General features: G+C 38.8%; 1 protein-coding gene across 7 annotated transcripts in view; it reads left to right on the top strand.

Moving 5' to 3' along the window:
• The window catches only part of EHBP1 (EH domain binding protein 1), a 226,264-nt gene that overhangs the window by 165,575 nt on the left and 37,983 nt on the right, over window positions 1-22,706 (top strand). For 2 of the 7 annotated variants that reach the window (XM_074925197.1, XM_074925023.1), the window contains 5 exons: window positions 7,837-7,984; window positions 14,989-15,105; window positions 18,287-18,411; window positions 21,057-21,195; window positions 21,346-21,452. In XM_074925197.1, coding sequence (XP_074781298.1) covers window positions 7,837-7,984; window positions 14,989-15,105; window positions 18,287-18,411; window positions 21,057-21,195; window positions 21,346-21,452 — 636 coding nt within the window. Of the gene's footprint in view, window positions 1-7,836; window positions 7,985-14,988; window positions 15,106-18,286; window positions 18,412-21,053; window positions 21,196-21,345; window positions 21,453-22,706 lie in introns of all 7 variants that reach the window. The other 5 variants (XM_074925116.1, XM_074924940.1, XM_074925462.1 and 2 more) reach the window with 3 other exon arrangements.

The raw sequence follows: 22,706 nt of genomic DNA, 5'->3' as shown, positions 1-22,706 counted from the left end.
GAAACTAAACTCAGCGTGATTTTTTTGTTGTTGTTTCTTTGACTGCTAATGAACTTTTTTGCTGAAACATTTTAAATTGGATTCAGAAGATAGTTTTTTGAGTGTCAGTTAAAACAGTCATGTGAAAATGCCTCTCTCCCTCCCTCCCTCTCTCTCTTTTTAATTGATATGATTTAGGCAGACGAAAATGGTAAGGAGGATTTTGCTATTGCAGAAGCAATTTTTAAGGGATTTAGTCTTATTTAGCCTGAAGGTCTTCACACTAATGAGAGCACTTAAGTTACGTCCAGGCGTTGATTAGACAGCTCATCTATCAACTGGAGCATGAGAATTTGTATTTTAGGTACCTTTTATACATTATAAATCTATATGCCTTTTTTATTACTTCAGACTTTATTTTCCCCAAATTTTTAATTACCTTCTTTCACATCCGAGGTGGCTGTAATGCAGATGACAGAGCACAAACGGGAACAGGGAAATACTCGATATTTGATGAGAAATAATATCGAAACTGTATCTGCAGAAATTGATGTGCTGAATGCAAATTGCTACCCAGATACATTCCCTAAACTGCCACAAGCCCCCTTAAAGTCTAAATACATTTATTCAGGGAACACAGAATTATATATATTGAAAAATACCCAGCCACCACCACCCCAAAAAATTGTAAATGCTCACTCTGCCTGTAGGGTTTTTTGCCATGTTTACAATACAGTATCGTCTTAATTATTTTCTGAGCCATTCTGAAAAGTATAGCTTTTGTAACTTTTTGACATTTCAGATTTTAAAAAAAAAAAAAATTAAAACGTTGCCACCAGCTTGCACTATGAGCAGCCTGTAATAACAGTTAAAAAAGCTTTCTGAACTATTTGACAAGATTTCTTAGTGCTGAGGCCATATGCTGTAGCCTTTAAGCTATTTCTTCCTATCAGTTTCATTATCACCTGCCTCTGAGTCTCCAATATCATCAGTAAGCACATGCAGAATCATAATTATGCCATGTACAAGTTCTTTGATAACATGTACAGTTTTCTTCTTAATTCTTTATCAAATGCATTGATCGTGGCATGTGTGCATTGATCCAGGTCCACCATCTGGCTGTGTGTGATAAGCACAGTGGCATCTTTGCATTTCCACTGTCATTCATTGCGCTACAATTTGGCTGCAGGGGAGTAGTGGCTGGGATTAGCCCTGTTCTGCTACTTACTTGCATTTTAAGTTGACACCTCTACAGCGGCTCAGACCACATTACAAACTGAAACACATACGCACGACTTAGTGATGTGACACTCCTCAATAAGCTTACTCCACTAGCTACTCAACAATCTGTAATTGGATTTGTAGGAATAACAGCAAAAGATTTCCTAAGAATTGCTGGGGACAGAAGGTGAAGTTTTCTCATTATTGGCAAAAGGCTAGGTATAGATCCTAGGCGATTGGTATTTTCCATTAAAAAAAGCTGCCAGCAGTTTGCAGGACATTTTCAAAAAAACCCAGCAAAATAGGATCCAGGGAGGTGTAGGGTTTGCACTTGTTCTTTGCATTCTCATCACACACAAGCAGACTGGGATCCTGCCACCCTCCCCCAAAAATTAAGAGAAGGGGGTGGGGGGAACCAACTTTCGGAGGCACCCTGCAGCCTCCTCTGCTTTGTTCGGCTGGGAGTGAACCGGGAGCATTCCTCAGGAGGGCACGTCCTCCTCCTTCGGCGCGGGGTTGCCCGCCCGAGAAGGAAGCTTCCCAGGATGGCAGTCTGAAAGATGCTGCTCTCCAGCTTACGCATCCAAAGACTTGCCAAAAGTCTTTGTTTCATAATGCCACTTTTTTTTTTTTTTTTTTTAATTATAAAGTCAAGTTTACACAAGACAAAATCCCTTAAGTGGAGCTCGACAAATGTTGACTCCTACAATGAGTAAGCAACTTCTCTAACTTCTGTATGTAACTCTGCTGTGGAAAAGCATAGAAAATACCATCCTTAGACCTACTGATCTCAGATCAGACATTATGCCCTGTCTGGACAATGGCACTGTTTCAGAATATTTCTCAGTCTGCACGCTTGAGACCTTGTTTTTGGGTAATGCCAATAGCATTGACAATCATGGTGTCAGACGTAACAAGCTTCTGGATCCCGACGCCTTAGGTGATTGTTGTCCTTAATTATACTTCCCAGATGAGGTAGAGCACAAACTTGCCTAAGCAGAGAAAATTCCAGGGAAGATGTTAGTGGAGGGCTTTGTAGCTGCTTTTGGTTTAGATCAACTTTCTCGATGATCTTTCTTGGGAACCCCGCCGATAGGCAAGGCTGCCTTTGCATTGTTTGCTGGGAGAGTGCCTCGCTCTTAATGTCGGTGCCGGCGAGCAAGAAGAGAAGGAAAACAGAAAGTGTAGTTGGAGTTAGATGTTTCATCCTGTCCTTAAAACTTGCCATAGAGCCAAATGCAGCGTGAGATAGAAATGCTTGCCTTGATCGTCATGTAGATGTGCAGCTCCTAAAGGGTTAAACGGGTTAAATCTTATTTATCTGAATAGAACTGCAGGGCTGTTTTGCAGAATGCTCTAGCACAAATACCTATGGTTCACTTTGACGTTACAATTTTTTTGTTGGTTTCTTTACTTTAAATACTTGAACTGTTAGACCTTTTACTTTTTTCTCTGAGAAAGATGTATTTGTACCAGATTAGAAAAGCTAAACTGTTTCTTTACATTGAATAATCAGCCTGTCATGACAAATCTATCTCCTTCTGCATGAGTAGGTGCCAGTTTGACTAGCTTCTTTTAGGCTCACACTGGGTTTTAAGCTGGATCCATGTGCATGACTGGCAGTGCATTTGTTGGGCCAGATCTAAGGAGCCAGAGAGCGTTCAGCTCCTTTTTGCCTACAAAAGAGCAGCCAGACAACCAGCAAGAGGCCTTGGATGTAGCACAAGGTGATACTTACTTAGTCAGCCATTCTTTTTTTCAAATATATATTTTTTTTTTCATTCAGTAAACTAAGAGTTTCTCAATTTCACAATGACACGAATTAAATTATCAGTGGATTGTTTTTCTACAGCCAGCATTCTTCACACCAGAAATACTGTACCAAGTGAATTGTAGGTTTTCCAGAACAACATAGATTATATTAAAAAAAGAAATAAAAATTAAAAGTTGCTGGCTAACATTTCTTTAAAAATAATTCCTAGGTTTAAGGAGTTGTCTTCCATTTTACAGCCACACAACCTCATCTTGTTGTGAATTTTGGGGGCTTTTTTTTTCTTAAAGGGGACAGCTTTGTTAAGATACTGTTTGTGATTCTTCCAGTTTTAGACTTTGGGCTACTTCTGGTTTTGTTCTGTCTTCTCATTTGTCCATCAGTGCCAGAGATCCTAATCCAGTAGCTGCTTCTTTATGACAAGTGATTTGATACTTTTTATAATACACAATCATGAAAGATTTTCAAGCTACATATAGTTTATGGATACTAAAGTAGCTGCTGCAGAGCCCAGGCAGAAGGCAGAAAATATCTAAGAAGTTTATGTCTTTCTTTGGTGATCACTTCCTACAATCTGACAAGCCACAGAAATCCAAAGCCAATTCACTTTTGTTTATGTTGAGTGTCCCCTGCTTTGCAGTTCATATTTTGCTGCTACCTGTGTATTTTGAGCTTGTCTTGAAACGGTAGTAGAGACCAAACATAAATGTGGTCCCCAGGGTGATCAAAGATTTAATCTGACCAGATGGGACAAACCTGAGAAAGATTTTGACTTTCCACTCTGTTTTGCAACAAGAAAGGCTGATTTTTTTTCCCCCGTCATTTCTTTGTTAGAAAAGGCAGAGATCAGGCCATCCCCAGAGAAATGAGCAGGTGTGGCCATTTACAAGCATGTCTGGTTATATTATAAACCAACATAAGAAAAGTTTGAAATGGTTTGAAAAGATCTGCTAAACAGTTGTAATGTTTCATCCCAAATCCTATTTACTCAAACAAGAGCCGATCAAGGTCACAGTAAAACCCAGCCTGCCCAAACCTTTAAAGCTCATGTAATTTTATTTTTTTATTTATTTTTTTTATTCTGTCTTCTCTACTAACTGAATAGGTACGTTTTGGTAATCCTTGCCTCTGGACAAGCACAGAAGTCTTTTTCTTTCTGAATGGCTAATAACAGAGCCGTTCTTCCTGTCTAATGATGAAAGAGGTGGCAGTCAAGTTCTTTCTCTTAGATGTACTGTGCAGTCAGGGCAGACCACGGACAATTTTGAAACCTACAGCTACGGGAATCGCTCCCCCTCATAGGTACAATTCTAGTTTAATTTTGTTGCTGTGGAGTATCACTAATTTACCCCCTTTTTTTTTTTTTTTTTTTCCTCCCAGTCTATGGACACAGTAAAGAATTTTCTTTTTAAAAATGAAATAAATGCAGCTCACAGGATTATATTTTTTTATAGGAAGAGGATAATACATTATCAGACTTCTAGTGTAAACTCAGTTTGGATCCTTGCAAAATTGTGCCAAAGGACGACTGAAAATCCTTGGCAGAGGTGTGGGGTTTTTTTGAAAATGTGAGAAGATTGCAGAATTTTTAGTGATTAAAGGAGATGAGTTTTATGAGGGTGGATGTTTGGGTTTTTTTCTTCGCCTGCAAGACCACCACTCTCAATATTTTACTGAGTTGATCAGCTCTCAGCTTCTGCTGCCACGGAATGACATCGCTGGATGGGTAATGATCTCAGAAACTGCCCTGCCAGTGTTTCACATTCGAATTCACCTTCCCAAATCCACAGCATCATTTTTGGCCAAAGTAATGTCAGTCATTGCCGTCTGTGGCAAGTACAAAAAAGACCCCCTAATGGCAGCCATTTTTATTTGTTTCTTAAGATCCAAAGGCTGCTGAAAGAACAATTGGATAAAGTTGAGGATTGGAGAAGCTTGATTTTCTTGTTCCAGTGAAATGAAACTCCCGTCCTTTTTTTCTTCCCCTTCCCCTTAAAAGCTGGAGTCTGCTAGGGGGTTGTAGCTGTGTCAAAGCCGTTGGGATGCCACTGCTGATCACTTTAATTACTAGGACTAAGGAGGATAAAATTAAAAGTAGCACCATTGAAGCAGTGGAAGAAAGCTTGCCGAGATGTCGGTGAACTGTGAAATATAAAAATTGCATACCAATACATTTTTATAGGAGGGAAACAAGGAATTACATTATTTATTCTTGAAGAGTTTGTCCTTAAATGGTGAAGTTTTCCTCCCTGTGCATCCGCGTGGCAGATCTTTAGACCATTACAAAGTAGTTGGGGGAAAATAACAGAGCAAACTTTAATGTCGCTTTGGCATGTCACATTCATGTCAGAAGGTGAAAGATTTTACTGAGTTTTCTCTTAAACTGTACAGGAAAAAAAATGCTGTATGTGTGTTTGCATGGTCCTTTCTTGGTGCAGAGCTTCTCTTTGTGTCTCCTTTTTTTTTAAAAAAAATATCTATGTTCATGCCTCCATACCTCTCCTGAGTGCTTTCCTTTCCAAAATCTAGGGGATTGATTTTTTGTTTAATAATTGTTCTGTACCTCAAAACTTAATCTGCCTACTTTTTCTGCTCTCAGTTGCATTCCTCTTTCCACCAGTGTTTCCTCTGCCAAGCTCAGTAAACGAGGGCTCAAATACCTGAATTGAATTTAAGCAAGAACTAGGCTGGTTTTTCTCTTATCCGCTGGTGATGATTGGCTTAATCAGCACAAACACAAGCCACAATAAGCTGTGTTTGCTTGGAGATCCCGGGGATGTTAATGACTATGCTAATAATTCAGGATACAAGTTCTCTTTCAGGAGGAGGGGAGAAAAGGAGAGGGGGGAATCAGCCTGCTTAGTTTAGGGCACATGTCACAAACACATAACTGGCCTTATTGTAAACTACATAGGGTATAGTAGATTAAATTGTTTGACGTTAAACCACATGGGAATTATAATATAAATTTTGCACATTCCTTCATAAAGTCATATAAATGAAACCCACAAGTTCCTATATCCCAGGAATTACAAATAGTAGAGATTTGAACAGTTTTATTTCATGTTAAATTCAATGTAATTTATGTTACAGAATACTGCGGGTCAAAATAAAATTGGTTGCTGTATCAGTTGGCTGGCTATAAATTAAATTCAATTGATCTATTATAGTGCATAGGAGCAGGGGGGAAGCTTTCCAGTTGTCTTTCTAATGTGTACTTTACCAAATAAGTTTTTGATAGAACTGTTGCTTGTGCCTCCTGGGAAGTTAAAGGGTGAGAAAGCAAACAAAGCCAATGTGCCATCCCGCTGCCTTGCAGGGCCCAGGCAAAATTGTCTTTCCAGGGGAAGGACATTAGGAGAAAAGTAAATCAAGGCAATCTGATAGGGAATCAGGGTTCTGTCACTCAGAGACAAGATATTGTGCTGTGTCCATATACTTTGTTTACTGTAGGGTTTTATGAGTTGTAACCTGCCCATGCAAGCTGTTAATGAGGCTAAATCTTGCTGCTTGAGGATTGAATTACAGCACACCTCTGGGCTAATGGTTATAAACAGAAAGTCCCATTAGGGCTGCATTCTGATTCAGTCATTTGCATTTTTTCTATTGTGCAGAGAACAATGCTGAGTAAATAGCTACAAACAACAATTTACATGGAAATGGGTGAAATGTACCTAATTAGTATTTTGCACTTGTTTTATTAATGATTGCTTAAACTAAGTAGCACTTAGCAGCAGCTCTCACCAACACCTTCAGGTGTGGGATGCTCAGTTTCTGGGTTGGTGGGAAGACTGCCAGGACAGCTCTCCAAAATTAGGCAGTTTGTTGTATTCCACTTAGTTTAGGTCAACGGCCTATACCTGGCTTTTATCCTGGTCATTACGTCAATAATATGAATTTATCAGCAGATTTGACTTCAAGCCAAGTGTTGACTTTGTTGCGCTTATGACCACTTTTAATATTTGAGGGGAGGGGAAAAACAGTCCTAACTTGGAAAAAAATCATGTTTTGAAGGTGAAAACTGGAAGATTCTCATATGGTTTAATGGATTCTTATAGATATGTTTAAACACATCATAATATTGTTTTAGTGTGGTGGGTTTAGTATTTTCCAAAATTTCATGCGGTAGAACTTTGCTGATTTATGTAACTAAAAGATTATCACGCTTCTCGGATAGTTATGAGCTTTTAGTGGGACAACACTATCTGGGATGATTCCAATATGATCTCTTTAATTACTGACAAAAGCCTCACTAGTAGGATGTTTTAAAGTGATGCAGAGTCTTTTTCTGCTCTGGCATCTCTTGTTCTTTCACTAATTTTCATTAGTTCTTTGGGCTTTCTTTTAAAAAAAGATATATCTATTGAATTTGAAGGATTAGTTTCCTTTCTATGTCTCAGATTCGATGTCACTTTACACTTTGAAACGAGCTTGGTGATTGGACTAACCAAGAACAACATATGGCTTCTCATTTCAGTTCCATGAGAGAATATTACTCGAGTAATTCAGTTTAGTAAAACCATTTTTATAGCCACAGTAAAACTTTTTGTAGTTATTACTTTGAGACAAAAGTGTCAGAAAATTTTCATCATGGTATTTTTATAGAACATAATTTATAAATGCTTTAAATTGCAAATAATTAGGTTTATAATGCATTAATAATTTGGGGAATGCTTTAAAAAAATAAATCTGTTTCATGGATGTCTTTAAAAATTGTGGTGTGACACCCAACTGATATCGAGCATCCTATTTATAATGTGGGCCAAGCACCATGCTGTAAACCAGTTACTATCATGATGATCAGATTGAGAATGAAATTGCATTTCTGTCAATTACTGAGTTGGCAACTGTTCAATATATCTTAGCAGCAAGATGAAGAGCGGCGTCGGCAGCTGAGAGAGAGAGCTCGTCAGCTAATAGCAGAAGCTCGATCTGGAGTGAAGATGTCAGAACTTCCTAGCTACAGTGAAATGGCTGCAGAAAAGTTGAAAGAAAGGTCAAAGGCATCTGGAGGTGAGCTGAGGAACCTTGTATCTTATTCCTATGGCAACCTAGAAACCAGAGACCCTTTTGGGTATCATTTTTATTCACACTTCAAAACATTGCTGTTCATCAGGTGTACACATCAAAAGACATGGCCGTAGATATGTTTCCTAAATCAGTGTTGTGTCACTTAATTTACAACAATTAAAAGAACAGTATATATGTGATTGAAAGAAAAAGGTGTTTTGTGAACAAGTAGGTCATATTGACCCATTATTTACAGATTTGTCATTACCTGCAGTTTGTAGAATTTTATGATTGTTGGTTAAAATCTCTTCATTATATATTTTCATATAGAAGCGTGGACATAATTGGGGGGAAGACAACATTAAAAATACTTAAAACATTTTGTATTAAATGTGTGCAAAGGACTGCCTGGAAGAGAAGTTTAAAGGCAGCCCATGGGAGGTGGGGGCAACAACCTTTTGATTTTAAATGGCAGTCTTTTGACATACCACTTGCCTTTACAGGTTTTGAGTTGTAATATTGCTATAATGTTATTAAACTGACTTTGAAATGTCATTAAAATTCATATACCTGCCACTGCTACGAGCTGGAGTAATGTAGTGTCACTCAAACTCAAATGGGTGCTGAGCACATGTTTCAGTACAGGCTTCTTGCTCTTTTAGTGCCTTCTACATATTCTAAGGGGAAATTGTGTTTCTCATACTAACACATAATTGTAAGCCAAAGTGTCAGGAAAATCCAGCTTTACATTCACAATGCATGTAGATTCAACAACAGTATTTTTTTTTCTTTACTGCATGTATTTTATATGCATATATATTTAAATGTAGTCTTACTGCACCCTAAAACCTTACAATTCTGTTCCATTTAACACCAAAGAGAAAAGCAATTAGCTGTACATCTCCCTTTGGGTCTGGTCTTCAGTTTTTCCCTCTTTGCCCACTAAACTAAGCTTGCCAATATAACTTTCTTTCATGATAAATAGGGAAATTACATCCTTGATGGGGAGAGAGTAAGACAAGCTGAGCAAAACAGCACAGTACTTGTATATTAGGTAGACTATGGTGTTCTTCATCCCTCTTCACAATTTATGACTCCCCATCCTACATCATTTAATTACTTCCTCCTCAGTGTTTTATTGTGCCTGTACATAGCCGTTCCTGCCATCTCTCCCCTCCAAGTAAGTACACTTCCCAGGTGTATCCTGAAGGCTCAGCTGGATAGTAGTTACTCTGTTTTGTCACAGTGACTCACTTGCAGTGTTGCTAAATATCCCAGTATGCTGCTTTCTGGGATGTGGGCTTCCCTGTTCATATTTTCTTCTGAATTTTGCCATTGCTCTTCCTGCCCTTCATCTCAGAGATAACTCTGCACTGTGAGTATATGTTTTAAAAAAAAAGTATTTATATGTATAGATTGCATATGCACTCAGAGAGTTTCAGTGTTATTAAAGGAGGAGACAGCACCAAGTACTGAGGACAACTTGCTTATAAAGTTATCAGCACTGTATGTGTTGGGTTTTATCCAGTATAACAATTTCAATTCTTTCTACTTTTGCATGTGCTTTCAGTTCTCTCCACGGTTTATATTTCATATCTTGATTTTTCTTGGTTCATACAGTAGTTCGGCCAAGCTATTTGAACTTCTCTTGGGCTTCCATTGTTCATCCCCTTTGCTCTTTTCATGTCAATGTGCATTTTATAGCATTGCCTTCTACTTACTCATTCTCAAAAAGCTTTCCTTATGGCATATCTTCCACATACTTCTACCACACTGCTGGTTATGTCATGTGCCACACTAGATCTCCACTCAAGAAATTAATTCTTCTAAATGGAGCAGTTCTGTGAAATGGCACCAACACTTTATAAACCAAAGAAATTATAATTATTTCTGGGTTTAGTCTTTTTCCTTTTTTTGATTTCCACCAGAATTTAGGATTTAATAGACAGTCTTCTTATTACATCTGGATTCTGAATATTGCCTCTGACTGCATTCACATGTAGTAGGGTTTTTTCTGTGTATAGTTCTGTATTTCCTATACATAAGACAAGCTTATAGTAATATCTTGTCTTCCAAGCTCTCTTGTCCATTGTGCTTCATTAATTTCTTCTGCACTGATTGCTACATTTTAATTTACAAAAAGGGAATATACCAAGTCATCATCTTCTCTCTCAATTCAGCTATTCCAGAAAAAGACATTTCAGCTTTGGGATTTTGGAGTTTTTAAAGACAAACTTCTTGCTCACTATTGTAGGTGAAAATGTGATTTCTTTCCATGTTTCTATATGCTCATGAAGAGTTTCATGCTTTGGCACTGGTGCTACATTCTCTGTTAAAAGGCTTTATTTAATCATGGTCTGAAAAACTCAAACGCCTATGGCAAGTTGAAACTTTCCTGGATAAGCAGCATCCTTTGCTACAAAATTCAGTCTTTTTCATAGGTTGTTTGGCATGTGAGACAGAAAATACTCCTTGCTGCCAACTGCCAGAGGGTTTGGGATGGCAGCTTCAAATTTATTAGATGTCCTACTAGCTTCAGGCTGATAAGCAGATGCCTTGAGATGGGTCTGGGGACAGTATCGAGATAGGAATCCAAATATCCTTCATTTTACCAGCAGCAATGGGACAAAGGAATTGACATCTTATCTAGGTATTGTCCCCATGCAGTGGGACACCTATCTACTCTTTTGGGATTTGGGTAGTGTGTTTTCTTTACTCTCTGGCACATTTCCATCTTTTATTTGAGATGACATTTTTGTGCGGATGTGGCTCAGATCTGGAGGTGGTGTGTAAGCAGCAGAGGGAGAGAACAATGAAGAGGATGGGGTTTAGACAAGCATAGTGTGAAGAGGCTTTGGTAAAAAAAGTGCCAAAAATAGGCAAAACTGGGAGGGTTTAAGAGAATGAACACAAGAACAGCACAGAAGAGATATTAGAGGAGCAGGGAGGGAAAAGACACAGGAGAAGCAGCATCTAAATGTACTGTAAGACAAAACAAGTTTTCAGAAATTTTGCAATGAATAACAAAAGCTGGAAGGGTGTACCGCAGTTAAAAAAATTACTGAAGAGAGACGGCTGGCATTGCATTGCACTTGTATGCTCTACGTTTTCAGGGTACATTACAGATTTTACTTCTGAGGCAATGATTTGGAGGGAGGGTACATGGTAGCTCAGTCTTAGTCATCATGCTTAGTCTCCAACTCACAAAGCAGTGTTAAGTCCTCAATTTGATATTTTTCACAGGCAGTATTTGTATCTGTTGGCAGTTACTGCTGTACTTTCTTGTCCTGACATCTGATTTCTTGTACACTGAACCAGTATTTCGACTCTGCATTTCTTTCACTCCCCACCTTTGCTTCCTTTACTGCTGTTCAGATGCTCCTGTCACATCCTGTAGCCTTAAAGTGAACTCTGTACCTGAAAGTAAATAAACTAAATATCTGAATATCCACAATCCTGAAGGATTTCCTAGAGACAATCCTGGAGACATCTTCCCTAAAGAGCAAGTACTGTTCATGCAACTCCAGTGGTAGCTTACATATGCTTCTCCCACTAATGTGACCCAACCCCCACAATGCTTTTACCTCTCTGTGAAAATTGTTTCTTTTTAATTTTGTCTAGAAATTGATGCAGTCTACTGCAGCTCCTTCACATGTGGACAAGCTTAAACCAAGTCAAAAGAATACCAATTTAACCTCAAATTAAGCCTGATCTTAATCTGAATATTAATCCGTATGACCTATACCATGCCTCTGGATCTTTTTTACACCAATATTCTAGCGTTTCCACTTGGTTCCAAATTATTCAGATTTTCCTGTCTTCAGTCCAGACTGCTGTCCAGGCTGCATAGGTAATGGTCAGTGCTATTTAGTTGTTGACTTAATCCCTTCTATTTAAGTCTGTTCATTTCTTCACAACGTAGTAAAGCTTTGCTGTCTTTCTGGGATACACATACTTTTCAAGGAAGCAGTTCTTTAGTACTTTTCTAAATATGTGCCCTGGTTCTAGACCAAGTGCTTTACATTTTTCACACTAGTCATTTGTTCTTTTCCTAAAAAATATCTCTTCATCATGTTGTTCTTTTTATCATTTATAATTGCAAAATCTTGTTGTAACATGTTCCCTAAACACACTTCCCTTTTTAGTACACTGGAAGAACATTGGACTGGAAAACCAAACCAAACCAAAAAATAGAATAGTTTAAAACAAGGAATCTGGAGGTTTTTAAAGATATTTGAAAATTTGTGAAATTAAATGAATGCTTCTAATTGATTTTTTTTTTTTTTAATGAAGTGTAAATATCCTGATAATCATATTCAGTCAAAGCCTGCCATTATTCAATTAAATCTAGGTCAGGTCATTATTTGACACTAGGAACTGGTGTCTTCGACATTCCTGTCTCTTTGGTTTCCTAAAATGGCGTGTCAAAGACAGTGCCTCTGATCTCATCTCACTATATTAAATTAAAGAAAATCAAATGATCTAAGCATTCTCTTAGAATCCAGCAGTCTTCAACCCTGTCATCTTGTTTAGATTGTTTTGACACATCCAGCATCCTGCTGGATGGTTGGTAGTTGTGAGCTGACCTTGGGAGCTGACTTCATTGGGTGCTTTGAAAAGTCATTGCCTGCCTCTAGGCTTGAGGTGGATTTCTCTCTGCCACAGAGGTGTCCTTCTTTCTCTTCCACCTCTTCCAAATGTCCATGGCCCCTTGCTGCTGTTAGCTCAGCCATAGTTTTAGTGTGCCACTGTGAGAGCTCCAGGATGTGTTTGAGATTACCATGGCCTGAGTGCCACTGAATTTCTCTGACACCATCATGAAGGATTTAAAATCATGTGAGAAGTCTCAGCTCTTCATTAGAAAAAGTAGAGATGCTTTGAAAAAATTCAAAACTTCAGAACTGTTGCTGTTGCTGCTTTACCACTCTGTTCTCAGTCTGCTTTTTACCCCATCCCTTTCTCCACTTCATGATGGATCACACTGTGCATTCTACTTCGTTTACCTACCTCTGTGCTACCTGAAACAACTAAGAGTCCCAATCACAGAACCATCTGTGTGAATTTAAGTGGGAACAGAAAGGATGTCGCAGAAAGTCCTGAGTGTTTCTGCCCACCTAGTTGTACACCTGAAGCACTATCTGTCAGGTCCCAGTTCTGGTCACAGATCCTGGTTTGGCTGCAGAGAGATGTTGTTCTCCATCCATCTGGCTCAAGCTGGAGCAGTTTGGAAGAAAGCTGACTCTTCCAGGGACCATTGAGAATTAGTGGAGAGGAGCCCAGAGAAGTCACGGTGGTCAGCTGAAACGGAGGGGTCCTACTTCACAGACTGCTGCTCTATCATACACACAACAGATGTTGATTAAAACACTGAAATGGAAACTTCTTTGCTCCTGTCTGTTATAGCAAGAGCCTTACCCTGAATTGTCAGAGGTCTGTGAAAGACATTGATTAATTGCACAGGAACTGAGGGAGCAGCTGCTTAGAGAAAAGTACCAGACATATAAAAGAGTCAACAGGCTCCTAAAACAAGAATTGTAGGGACTGTGGAGATAAAGAGGTATGACATGTATGACCTTCATGTCAGCAGTGTGGGCCTGAAGTGCAAACTTCAGGTCTGGGGGTGAGGTTTAGGATATTTCAAAGACAGATGATGAGTGATCAGCACCAATCCTGGTCTCAACTTCCCCAAACTTCTGGTATTCAGGATTATGGCATCTCAATACTATGTTTAGGATCCTTTTTGTTTATATGGCGTTTGAATGTACCAACATCCTGTAATTATAATTAGTGCCTTTTCTTATTGTGAAGTGTTTTCAAGTTCCTTTAGTTACTATTTGTGTCTTCTTTCTCTAGACACGCTCCAGCCTTCTCTTTTTTTCATTTTTACATGCATGCATGCATACATATAAAAAAAATGTTCATATAAGTCTGAACAAGTGTAGATAGCATTTGATATGAGACTTACAAGTGAGTAACTACAATGCAGCTACATGCTTTGAAAGTACTAATCTAGCTTTTATGGACTTTATTTTCATTATATATCTGGATTGAAAATGTGAGTCAGGATTTTTTCTGGGATCTGCTTCACAATTCAGCACTTGCTATTTGATCTTCCTCAGGTTACTTACTCTTTCTGTGCCATAATTTACCTACATCATCATCATAATTGTAATTATAATAATTGCCTACTTCATAAAACATTATGGGGCTCATTTACAAGTGATATTCGTAAGCTGCTCTGAGAAACTTGGTAGAAAGAGCCCATAAAAAATATGAAGTATAATTACAATTATTATTTTATTTAAAATGTATATAGCTTACAAACAATGCTGATTCAAAGTGGTGCAGTAAGGCAGCAATCTGTGAGTGTGTTCTTGCTGCACCTGAGGTCAGTGCTTTCCAATTGTGATGTTCCAAGTGGTACTTTTCCTCCTTGTATCAGAAATGGTAGGAGATGCTAACACCTAAGCAAAGTTCAGTGATCACTTGTCTGTGATGTATTGTGCAAAGTAAGGAGTAGCGAATCTCATCAAGCTGGGAACTCAGTACTCAGAGCTGCTGCCTCTCTCAGGAGACCACGGCTCCCAGGTCTTTCTGCTGGTCAGGCCCATCCAAACCTGCTGTATACTGGCTTCAGCACCCATTCTTCATTACAGAGAACTGGGAGCCCGGGGGAAATTATTTTGACTCAAGTTATAAGGAGAAAAGCACATGCGATTTTCAGAGTTAGCCAGAGATTCAGCACAGAGAACAGCCACTGCTGGGGACAGACTCTACCTTTATTGTAGCAGGAGTTTCCAGCAGAGCCCCCTGTGCATATATTGCATTGCATCAGTTTAAAGATAAATCCATGAGTGGACAGAGTGAAATCTCCTTCCAGACTTATTTAATGATTTGCATTTTTATCGTAACTCAGCTTGTTCTCTAAAGCATTTTTATTTTTTTTTTAAGTGATGCGGTGCATGTACATAAGAAAATACTAACCTTAATGATGTATGTTCCTACAGATGAGGATGAGGATGATGATAATATTGAGATAGATACTAACGAGGAGGTTCCTGAATGCTCTGTTACTGGAGGTGGAGATGAGCTTACTAACCTAGAAAATGACCTTGATTCAATGGGTAATTTAAATAATGGCTATTTTGTGTATTTTGCATGACTAACACTCCATCATCATATGAGTACTGATGTGCTGCTTCTCTCTGTCATGGCTTTATTCCTTTGTGCCTGTCAGGTCTTTTAAACCCTAATGCTTATTGTCTTTGAATATTTTGCATTCATGTATAGTTAAAATTTAAAATCAGCAACGAAATTATTTCCAACAACGGCAGATTTAAATATTTCTTACTTTTGATGAGGAAGAGAACCCAAGGCCAGATTTGTAAAGAACCTGAAATCACCCTGCCTGGATTGTCCCAGCAAAGCAAGGTAGGCAGGCCAGAGGAGCAAGCAGTCACGTTGGCGAGTAGAGCTGCCATGCTCTGCACTGACATCCTGGCCCAATCTGCTCAGTGAAGAGGAGCAAACGTGTCTCTCTGTGTCCATGTGGATTTGGTATCCCTCCAGTTCCTTCCTGAAGACCAGCTCTTGAATTTATACCTTGTTGCTCCAGTGGGAGCATGGAGGTATAAACTGGAATTGAATTAGTCCTATTTATTTTACAGTGTTCAAATAATAGGGTTTTTTTAATAACACATTTTAAAGCATTTATGTTCTTGTAGAAATGCTTGTATAATCATATCACATGCTGGTCAAGTAATAAGTCATCATAGTGGTATTTCCCCTTTCAAAAATAATCAAGCAAAACTGGAGTTCAGGTGATAAATATGATGATAAATACGTCAGGATCTTACAAGGGAGATGCTTATTTTAAAAGGAGCTAGATCTTCAAAGACGCAAAGGTAATTGCCCATCAGTAAGGGGCTCCTCGGCTTGCAGAGAGTTGCTGAAGGAGTTTGTTCTCTGTACAAGTCTGCCTGTTACCAGCAGCCTGCGGGAGAGCTGAGGGCCTCTTTGTAGTGTGGTTGTGCTTCTCTGCTGGGGCGTTTCTGCTCACTACAAGTTAGCTCAAGCCCGGAGAAGTGTGGCAAGCACAGGACAGTATCAGGATAAAGGCGGTACAAGAAATAACTTCTTACAGCATCCTCTGACTTGGTTCTGCCTATGCTAGCTGGACCCAAATGTGTAGCCCATAATATATTAAATCAAAACACTTCATTTAGTGTTTGCTCTTTGTAAATTAAACTGACAGTGATGTGTATATAGCACTTCCTTTCTCATCTTTCTTGAATGAAAGACTCGAATCGTGTCCTTTTTTTTTTAGGATTTCTAAACACATAAGAAAATATATTTAGTGTTTCCAGCATTTGAATTAAGCTGATTTAGAGCAGAATCCTGTCAAATAATTTTCCAATAAATACTGGTTCATTTTAGGAGAACTAGAAAATCAGTAAATGAATATTCTTGTCACATAGCCCCAGTGACTTGCCAACACTTATTTCTGTGGGCCTTTTTTCTTGAGAGAGACCTTCTCAGGGATACAAACCCACCAGCCAATGCTTCATCTCCACCATGGGAAGACATTCTGGAAATAACCTGGGACATTATTTTGCAGTTCATTCTGCACAGTAGCCAGTGGTACAAGCGAGAAAGGAAGAGGATGGGCAATAGTACAGAAAGCAGTCTAATGCTGTGATAGAAATCAGTGTACACAGATTTTGGTGAGATTCTGCCAATTCATACCAAGTTCTAACGAAGGCTGAATCTCCTGGAAGCACTAAACCTAAAACTGTAAGGGATATTTTACATTTGGGATCATTAGGATCATCTTTATTTGTCCCCTGCTGAATCTTAGTCCCTCCCATCTCTCTCAAGAAGAGAAAACTTTTTTTTAATTTTTAATGTCAGTTGTTGGTTTTAAATGTTGCATCTGTCTGTATTTGTCAGTACTTCTACCTTACGCTGCTACAAATGTATCTGATAAAATGTGAACCTCTTATGTCATAGTTATTACATGATGTTTATGTATAAACCCACGAGAATGTGCATGTACTTACATGTGAGCCTCAATTAAGGGCACCCTGACTGGGTGTGCCGGAGGAAAGGGAAACTATCCTTCGTTGCAACCCAGCCCAGCCCTTTGCTGCTTGAGGCAGGCATCATTTGGTTGCCGGCATGCCAAAAATATTTTGGCCAACATGAATCGGAGCACTCCAAAACTTGGAAGTTGCTCTGTGGCAAAACAGTCATGGCTCCACTTCGCATACCAGCTAGAACTTACAAGCCTGCAGTGAGTAACTCAGGCTGTGCTTATAGAAAATACAGCAACTGCTATTTTCTCTGCTTTTGACCCGAGGCTCAGATGTACGTGCATAATATATGCAGGTGATACTGCATTTGCTCCAATTCAGGAGCCACTTCTCGCATGGTGCTGCATGTAGAATATATGTCTGAGGGCTTCTGCACCAACCTTATTCTGTTTTCCTACCCAGGATTAGCTCCACAGATCTGCTCTGCAGTCTGTTATTTACACCTTTCTCCTTATTACGTGTGTATGTGTAGGTTACTGTGTGTGTATGTGTGTTACAAATTCATATAGTTGATGGTCACATACAGGATGAGCATTACTGGGAGATAAAATTCTCAACTACTATTTCTTTGGGCTCTGATCCAAGTTGCTAAAACTGATGAAAAAAAAAATGGGGGCTTTGTCAGTCTTTGCATCTGTCCCTTCGATGCAGTTATGAAGCATTTTACAGCTCTCCCAGCTTCAATACATTCTATAAATCAGAGTAAAATATTACTAGAAAGCTGTCTCTTTTGATTCTGAAATTTTAACATTGAGGAGCTGTGCCAAGGAGCCTTAGGATGAATTAGTAGTTCCTAAGCTTGAGGGGTTATCAGTACTTAGAATATGTGATAAATCGTTATATGTCATCTTAAAATAAATTACTCTAAGTGTGTTTTTATACTAAAGTATAGGTATGTACAGGTTGGAAGTAACTTAAAGTAAACATTGTCTGCTTTCTGTGTTTTTCATCTACTGTCTTGAAGCACATTTACTTGTTCAGCTGAGTGCTACATGTATTTTTTGAGAAAACGTGGGAATTTTCTGTGTACATTACACAAGTCTATGCCAATCTGAATTGCAAAAAAAAAAAATTTCCTTCCAGTTTTTATTCTTTTAGTTTGAAATGATAGCAAAGTGAATTAAATCTACCTTTTAAGTTGCTACATTGTTGTAGCAACTCTGCATTTAAATGCATCTCACTCTGTTGTATGTGGTATTTGCATATTTAACAGAACAAAACAGTAAGTTGGTGGATTTGAAGCTGAAGAAGCTCCTAGAAGCTCAGCCACAGGTGGCAAATTCACTCTCCAGTGCTGCTCAGAAAGCTGTAACTGATAGCTCAGAGCAAGACATTAAGGTAAGTTTTGATTAATGCTTTTGTCTCAGTACCTGTGTGTTCCGATTTCGGGTTTGTACTTTGTGAGGAGGAAAATGATTTATCAAATCCTTCACAAGAAATGCAGAAAATCTTCATGGCAGTGCAGTTGCATAGTTTGTAATGCACTAGCTTTTTTCCTGTTGATTAATCAATACATTTTTCCTTTTTTTTTAATTTTATCTTGATACTTGTCATTGGCATAACACTAACTGATATAAGAAGCATCTCAATTCTGTCAGCTCAGGTTGTCACTTAAATCAGAAATGCAGCACAGGCTCCATCCTGCTGCTGGTGCAATCAGCAGCGAGACTCTCCCTGACTTTAATGGGAGCAGGACTGGACTCTCAGTGATTTGATTCCCTCCCAAGCCTGACCCGCTGTTTTTTTCTCCATTAAAATTAAGCCATGGTACACTTTAAAGACATATATACTTGTGTGCTTGATGAGTGCTTCTAGAAAAATAGACACAAGTGTGTGGTGTATGCAGTCATTCTGTCTGTTCTTCATGTTCACCACTTCAGCATAAAGTACACACCAATCAATTTTCCATTTCATTTTCTTAATTAGACACCTTATGTTCTTACTGTTGGTTTGGGGTTTTTTTTTTAATAGTCTCTGTATGTCATTAATATCCCTATGGCTCTGGGGCACTTCCAGTTGGGTATAACTTTTCACCCACCTGCAGTCTGGGGGGAAAGCGCTGCTGACTGAAAGGATTTCCTTCCCCAGATACAGAGATGCTTTGAAGTCCCAAAACAATGACTTTCATTGCTTTTTCCCTTACACTGTCGGTTCCTATAAATTGGTGATGAAAGTGTGTGGCAGCAGCAGAGGACTTTCGGTCTCTATCTTTGAACAAAAGGAAGCCTGGATCAAGTCTGATTTTTGCGTTCAATTTAGCTTTCTGCAGTGGATTTAATGCAAAATGCTGGCCCAAGAATAATACAATGGATTGAAAAGGCTAACTGAATTAGTGGGCTTAGAGGAATACATTTGTAAAGTGGCAGAAGTCCCCAGTCATAAAAAGGTTTCTTAAAATGGGATTTACTGGCTAATCACACTGATATTTTAGCATGTTGCCAGGCCTAAAAAATTAGTCATGTTTGTTTATTTTGGTAAAGACTCTGGTTTAGGCTGTCAGATGGTTATTGTGCTAATAACAGGAAACCACCTTTTATTTAACCAGAATTATAACCACCCGATTAGTGCAGCTGAGAAGTCATCCAGGGGCTATGAGCAATACTTTTTTAAGCTTAATGCAACAAATGACACACAGGGCACCTCTTAGGGCAATTTGGTATCACCTAACTTGACGAAAATGGTATTTCTCTTTATAAAAAGCTTCTTTGAAGGAGTTGATTTTTTTAAGGTACTCCCACAAAAGGTGCAATTTAACAGTTTATCTCTGTGTGCGTCTTTCTAAGGAAGAGTTGGAAAGCGGCATTATAAGGAATATATGGTGTCCATCTGTTCTCGTGGAGCTCTTGGCATTGAGGTGGATTTGTTTTTTAATAAAACGCAGTTTACACGTTTCTAAATGAGGCATTCTGTGTTTGTGGAAAAGGATAAACTGTTACCTTCCCTTGGGGATTGTGTATCCCCGGCCTCCTTGAGGCTAGAGAATAGGCCATTGGAGAACTCCCTCATTACCGATTGTCTCAATGCAGAGGAAGGGCAAAGTCTTGGTAGCTTTTGATAACCAGTTTCAGCATTCAGCAGGCTTAGCTATTAGTCATGCATCTTAGCCTTTCCCTATTTACTTTCAAAACACTTAATAAAAATAATAAAAGATTAGGTATAAAATGAAATATTTGTTTGGTACACAGCACCTCGGTATCTGCACTTTCCACACACTGCGGTGGTTCAGTCTTCTGGGATATTTCGTGTTGATAGAATCATTTGAATTTGTTACCAGTATTAACATAGGAAGCCCTGGAAAAGATAATTGTAGTTTCCTTAGCTGTAAAGGGCTTACTTACAAATCTGGCTTTGGAAAGTTATAGCTGATGAAATGCAGTTCAGTGGGGTAGTATTATAATCCTACCTTTTAGCCTTCATCCAGCATTAGTGGTTTATCTCAATGGGCATAAAATTAGAAACTAGTTCTTCTTGTCATACAAGTCTGTGGGACTACAGAAAATGACAGATTTCTTTACCGGGCAGGGAGACAGGCTAAAGGCAACATGCTTTTAAAACGATACAGATCGTGTTCAGTGGTAGAGACGCCGCTACTTGGCAGCAGCATGCGCAGTGCTTGGCAAATCAAAGTTGCAAAGGAGCGATTTTTCGTTTAAAATAGGCATCACTGGCAAATGCCGGTCACAATTAATAGGTCTGGCTGTTAAGTAAGTAGAGTCTCCTGCAGGAGGATGCCCACGTAGCAAAAAGCCAGTCGTTGCCACCACACATTAAACAAAAAAAAAAAAAAAGGGAAAAGTTAATCACTCTTCTCCTTTTTTTTTCCACAGCTGATACTTTCATCTTATATAAACCGCAGCCTGAGTTGTGAAATCCTCTTTGCAAAAGCTGTGTCCTGTCCCCTCACCGAAACGTACCTTTCGAATTCATGTCTTCCCGTTTGTAAACAAAAGAAACTGTTGTGTGTCTGGTTTTTTTCCTAGCAGAATGGAACAGAGGAACATCGTGCTGAGCGATTACAAAAAGCAGCAGAACGGTTTAGAAATCCTGTTGTGTTCAGCAAGGACTCTACCATCAGAAAAACTCAGCTCCAGTCTTTCAGTCAATACGTGGAGAGCAGACCAGGTAGGAGAAAATATAAAACCTGTTTTCCCATCTTATGATTTAATAATTTTTAACAATAAATATATGAAAACCTGATAATGTAAGTCCACATTTCAATACATAAATATCAAGCTTTATAATAATTTTACATGTCTTTCCCCTTTTTTCAAGAGATGAAAAGGCAGAGATCAATACAGGAAGATACAAAGAGAGGAAATGAGGAGAAGGCTGCGATAACTGAGACTCAGAGGAAGCCATCAGAAGATGAAGTGCTTAATGTATATTAATTTTTTGTCTGGTTTCATGATTGCTGATAATTCCAAACTGTATGTGGAAATAGTGCCTTTATTTGTTAAAATGAGATGTTAGGTTTTTTTAGATGTCAATCTCCAGTGCATTCAAAGCAGAGTGAGAGGGGTGCACTGTTGAATTAGTCTGCAGTGTGGTGATAATTGTCAGATAAAAAAAATGAATTTTTCAGAGTTCCACAGCCCCAGCTTCCTTGAGACATTTCCATCAGGGCACTTCCCATAAAAAGATTCCAGTATTGATCTACCGGGAGGATTTTAATTATTACAATAGCAGATACCGCAGAGCTGCAGTTAGAGGGAAGAGTCACATGAGACCTGCTAGAATTTCTCAGCCAACCCATTTTGTTGGCTTGGGTTAATGGGTGTTCAACCTTTCCATTATCCAGATCAGCCGTGAATTACTAGCTGAATGATGTTTGCATTAATATAATATATATGGTAATTTCTTCACTTAATTAACGGGGAGGTTCAGCTCAGTAGGGGTATGGGCTGATCATGTGTAAAATTGATTTGTGAGGGAAATATTTGATAGACCGCAGGGAGAAAGCTGGTTTTGATGGACAGCTGCGGGACAGAAGCAGGGAGAACAAGTTTTAACCTGAATTTTTTTTTTTGTCTGAAAACACAACATGGCCTTTGATGGTGGTTGTTTGTTGCTCTCCACAGTTTATCTAAACACATTTGTCGTTTTTGCTGGAGCAATCTAGAGCTGACTAGCGATTGTGTACTGCTGTCATATCTGTGCCAAAACATCAAACTTTTTACAAGCCAGAGTTATTTTTAGACCAGTTGTACTTTTGCAGAGCTGAAAAGGTCTGGCACAGTAAGTTCACATTATATATGCAGATGATACACATGAACTCTTGGGATATTTCAGCCTGACACAGCATTTCTTTTCATCTTCTAATAAGAATTGTTAACAATTATGCGTGCTGACATTAGAGAAGTTTTCATACTATTTTCAATTAATTATAGTTGATGAAAGGCAATATATTGCACATCACCTCAACTCCCCAGACTGATTTTTTTTTTTTTTTTTCTTCAGGGACTGCTCTCAGGGAGTTTTGTTGTTTATCTGGCTGTATGACAGGTAGAAAAGGGGTTTCCATTAGAGCCAATACTGTTGGCTGTTCTGTTGGAAGAAAAGGACCAAATTAATGGGAGTGTAATGTGCTTAAATTCAGATACCTCAAATTTCAAAGTTCTGTGCTCGTTACTGGT

Source organism: Athene noctua, chromosome 1, assembly GCF_965140245.1.
Source record: "Athene noctua chromosome 1, bAthNoc1.hap1.1, whole genome shotgun sequence".
In the NCBI taxonomy this organism is placed as follows: Eukaryota; Metazoa; Chordata; class Aves; order Strigiformes; family Strigidae; genus Athene; species Athene noctua.
Note: the sequence above shows the minus strand (reverse complement) of the source record. Positions and strands in the feature narration are given on the sequence as shown.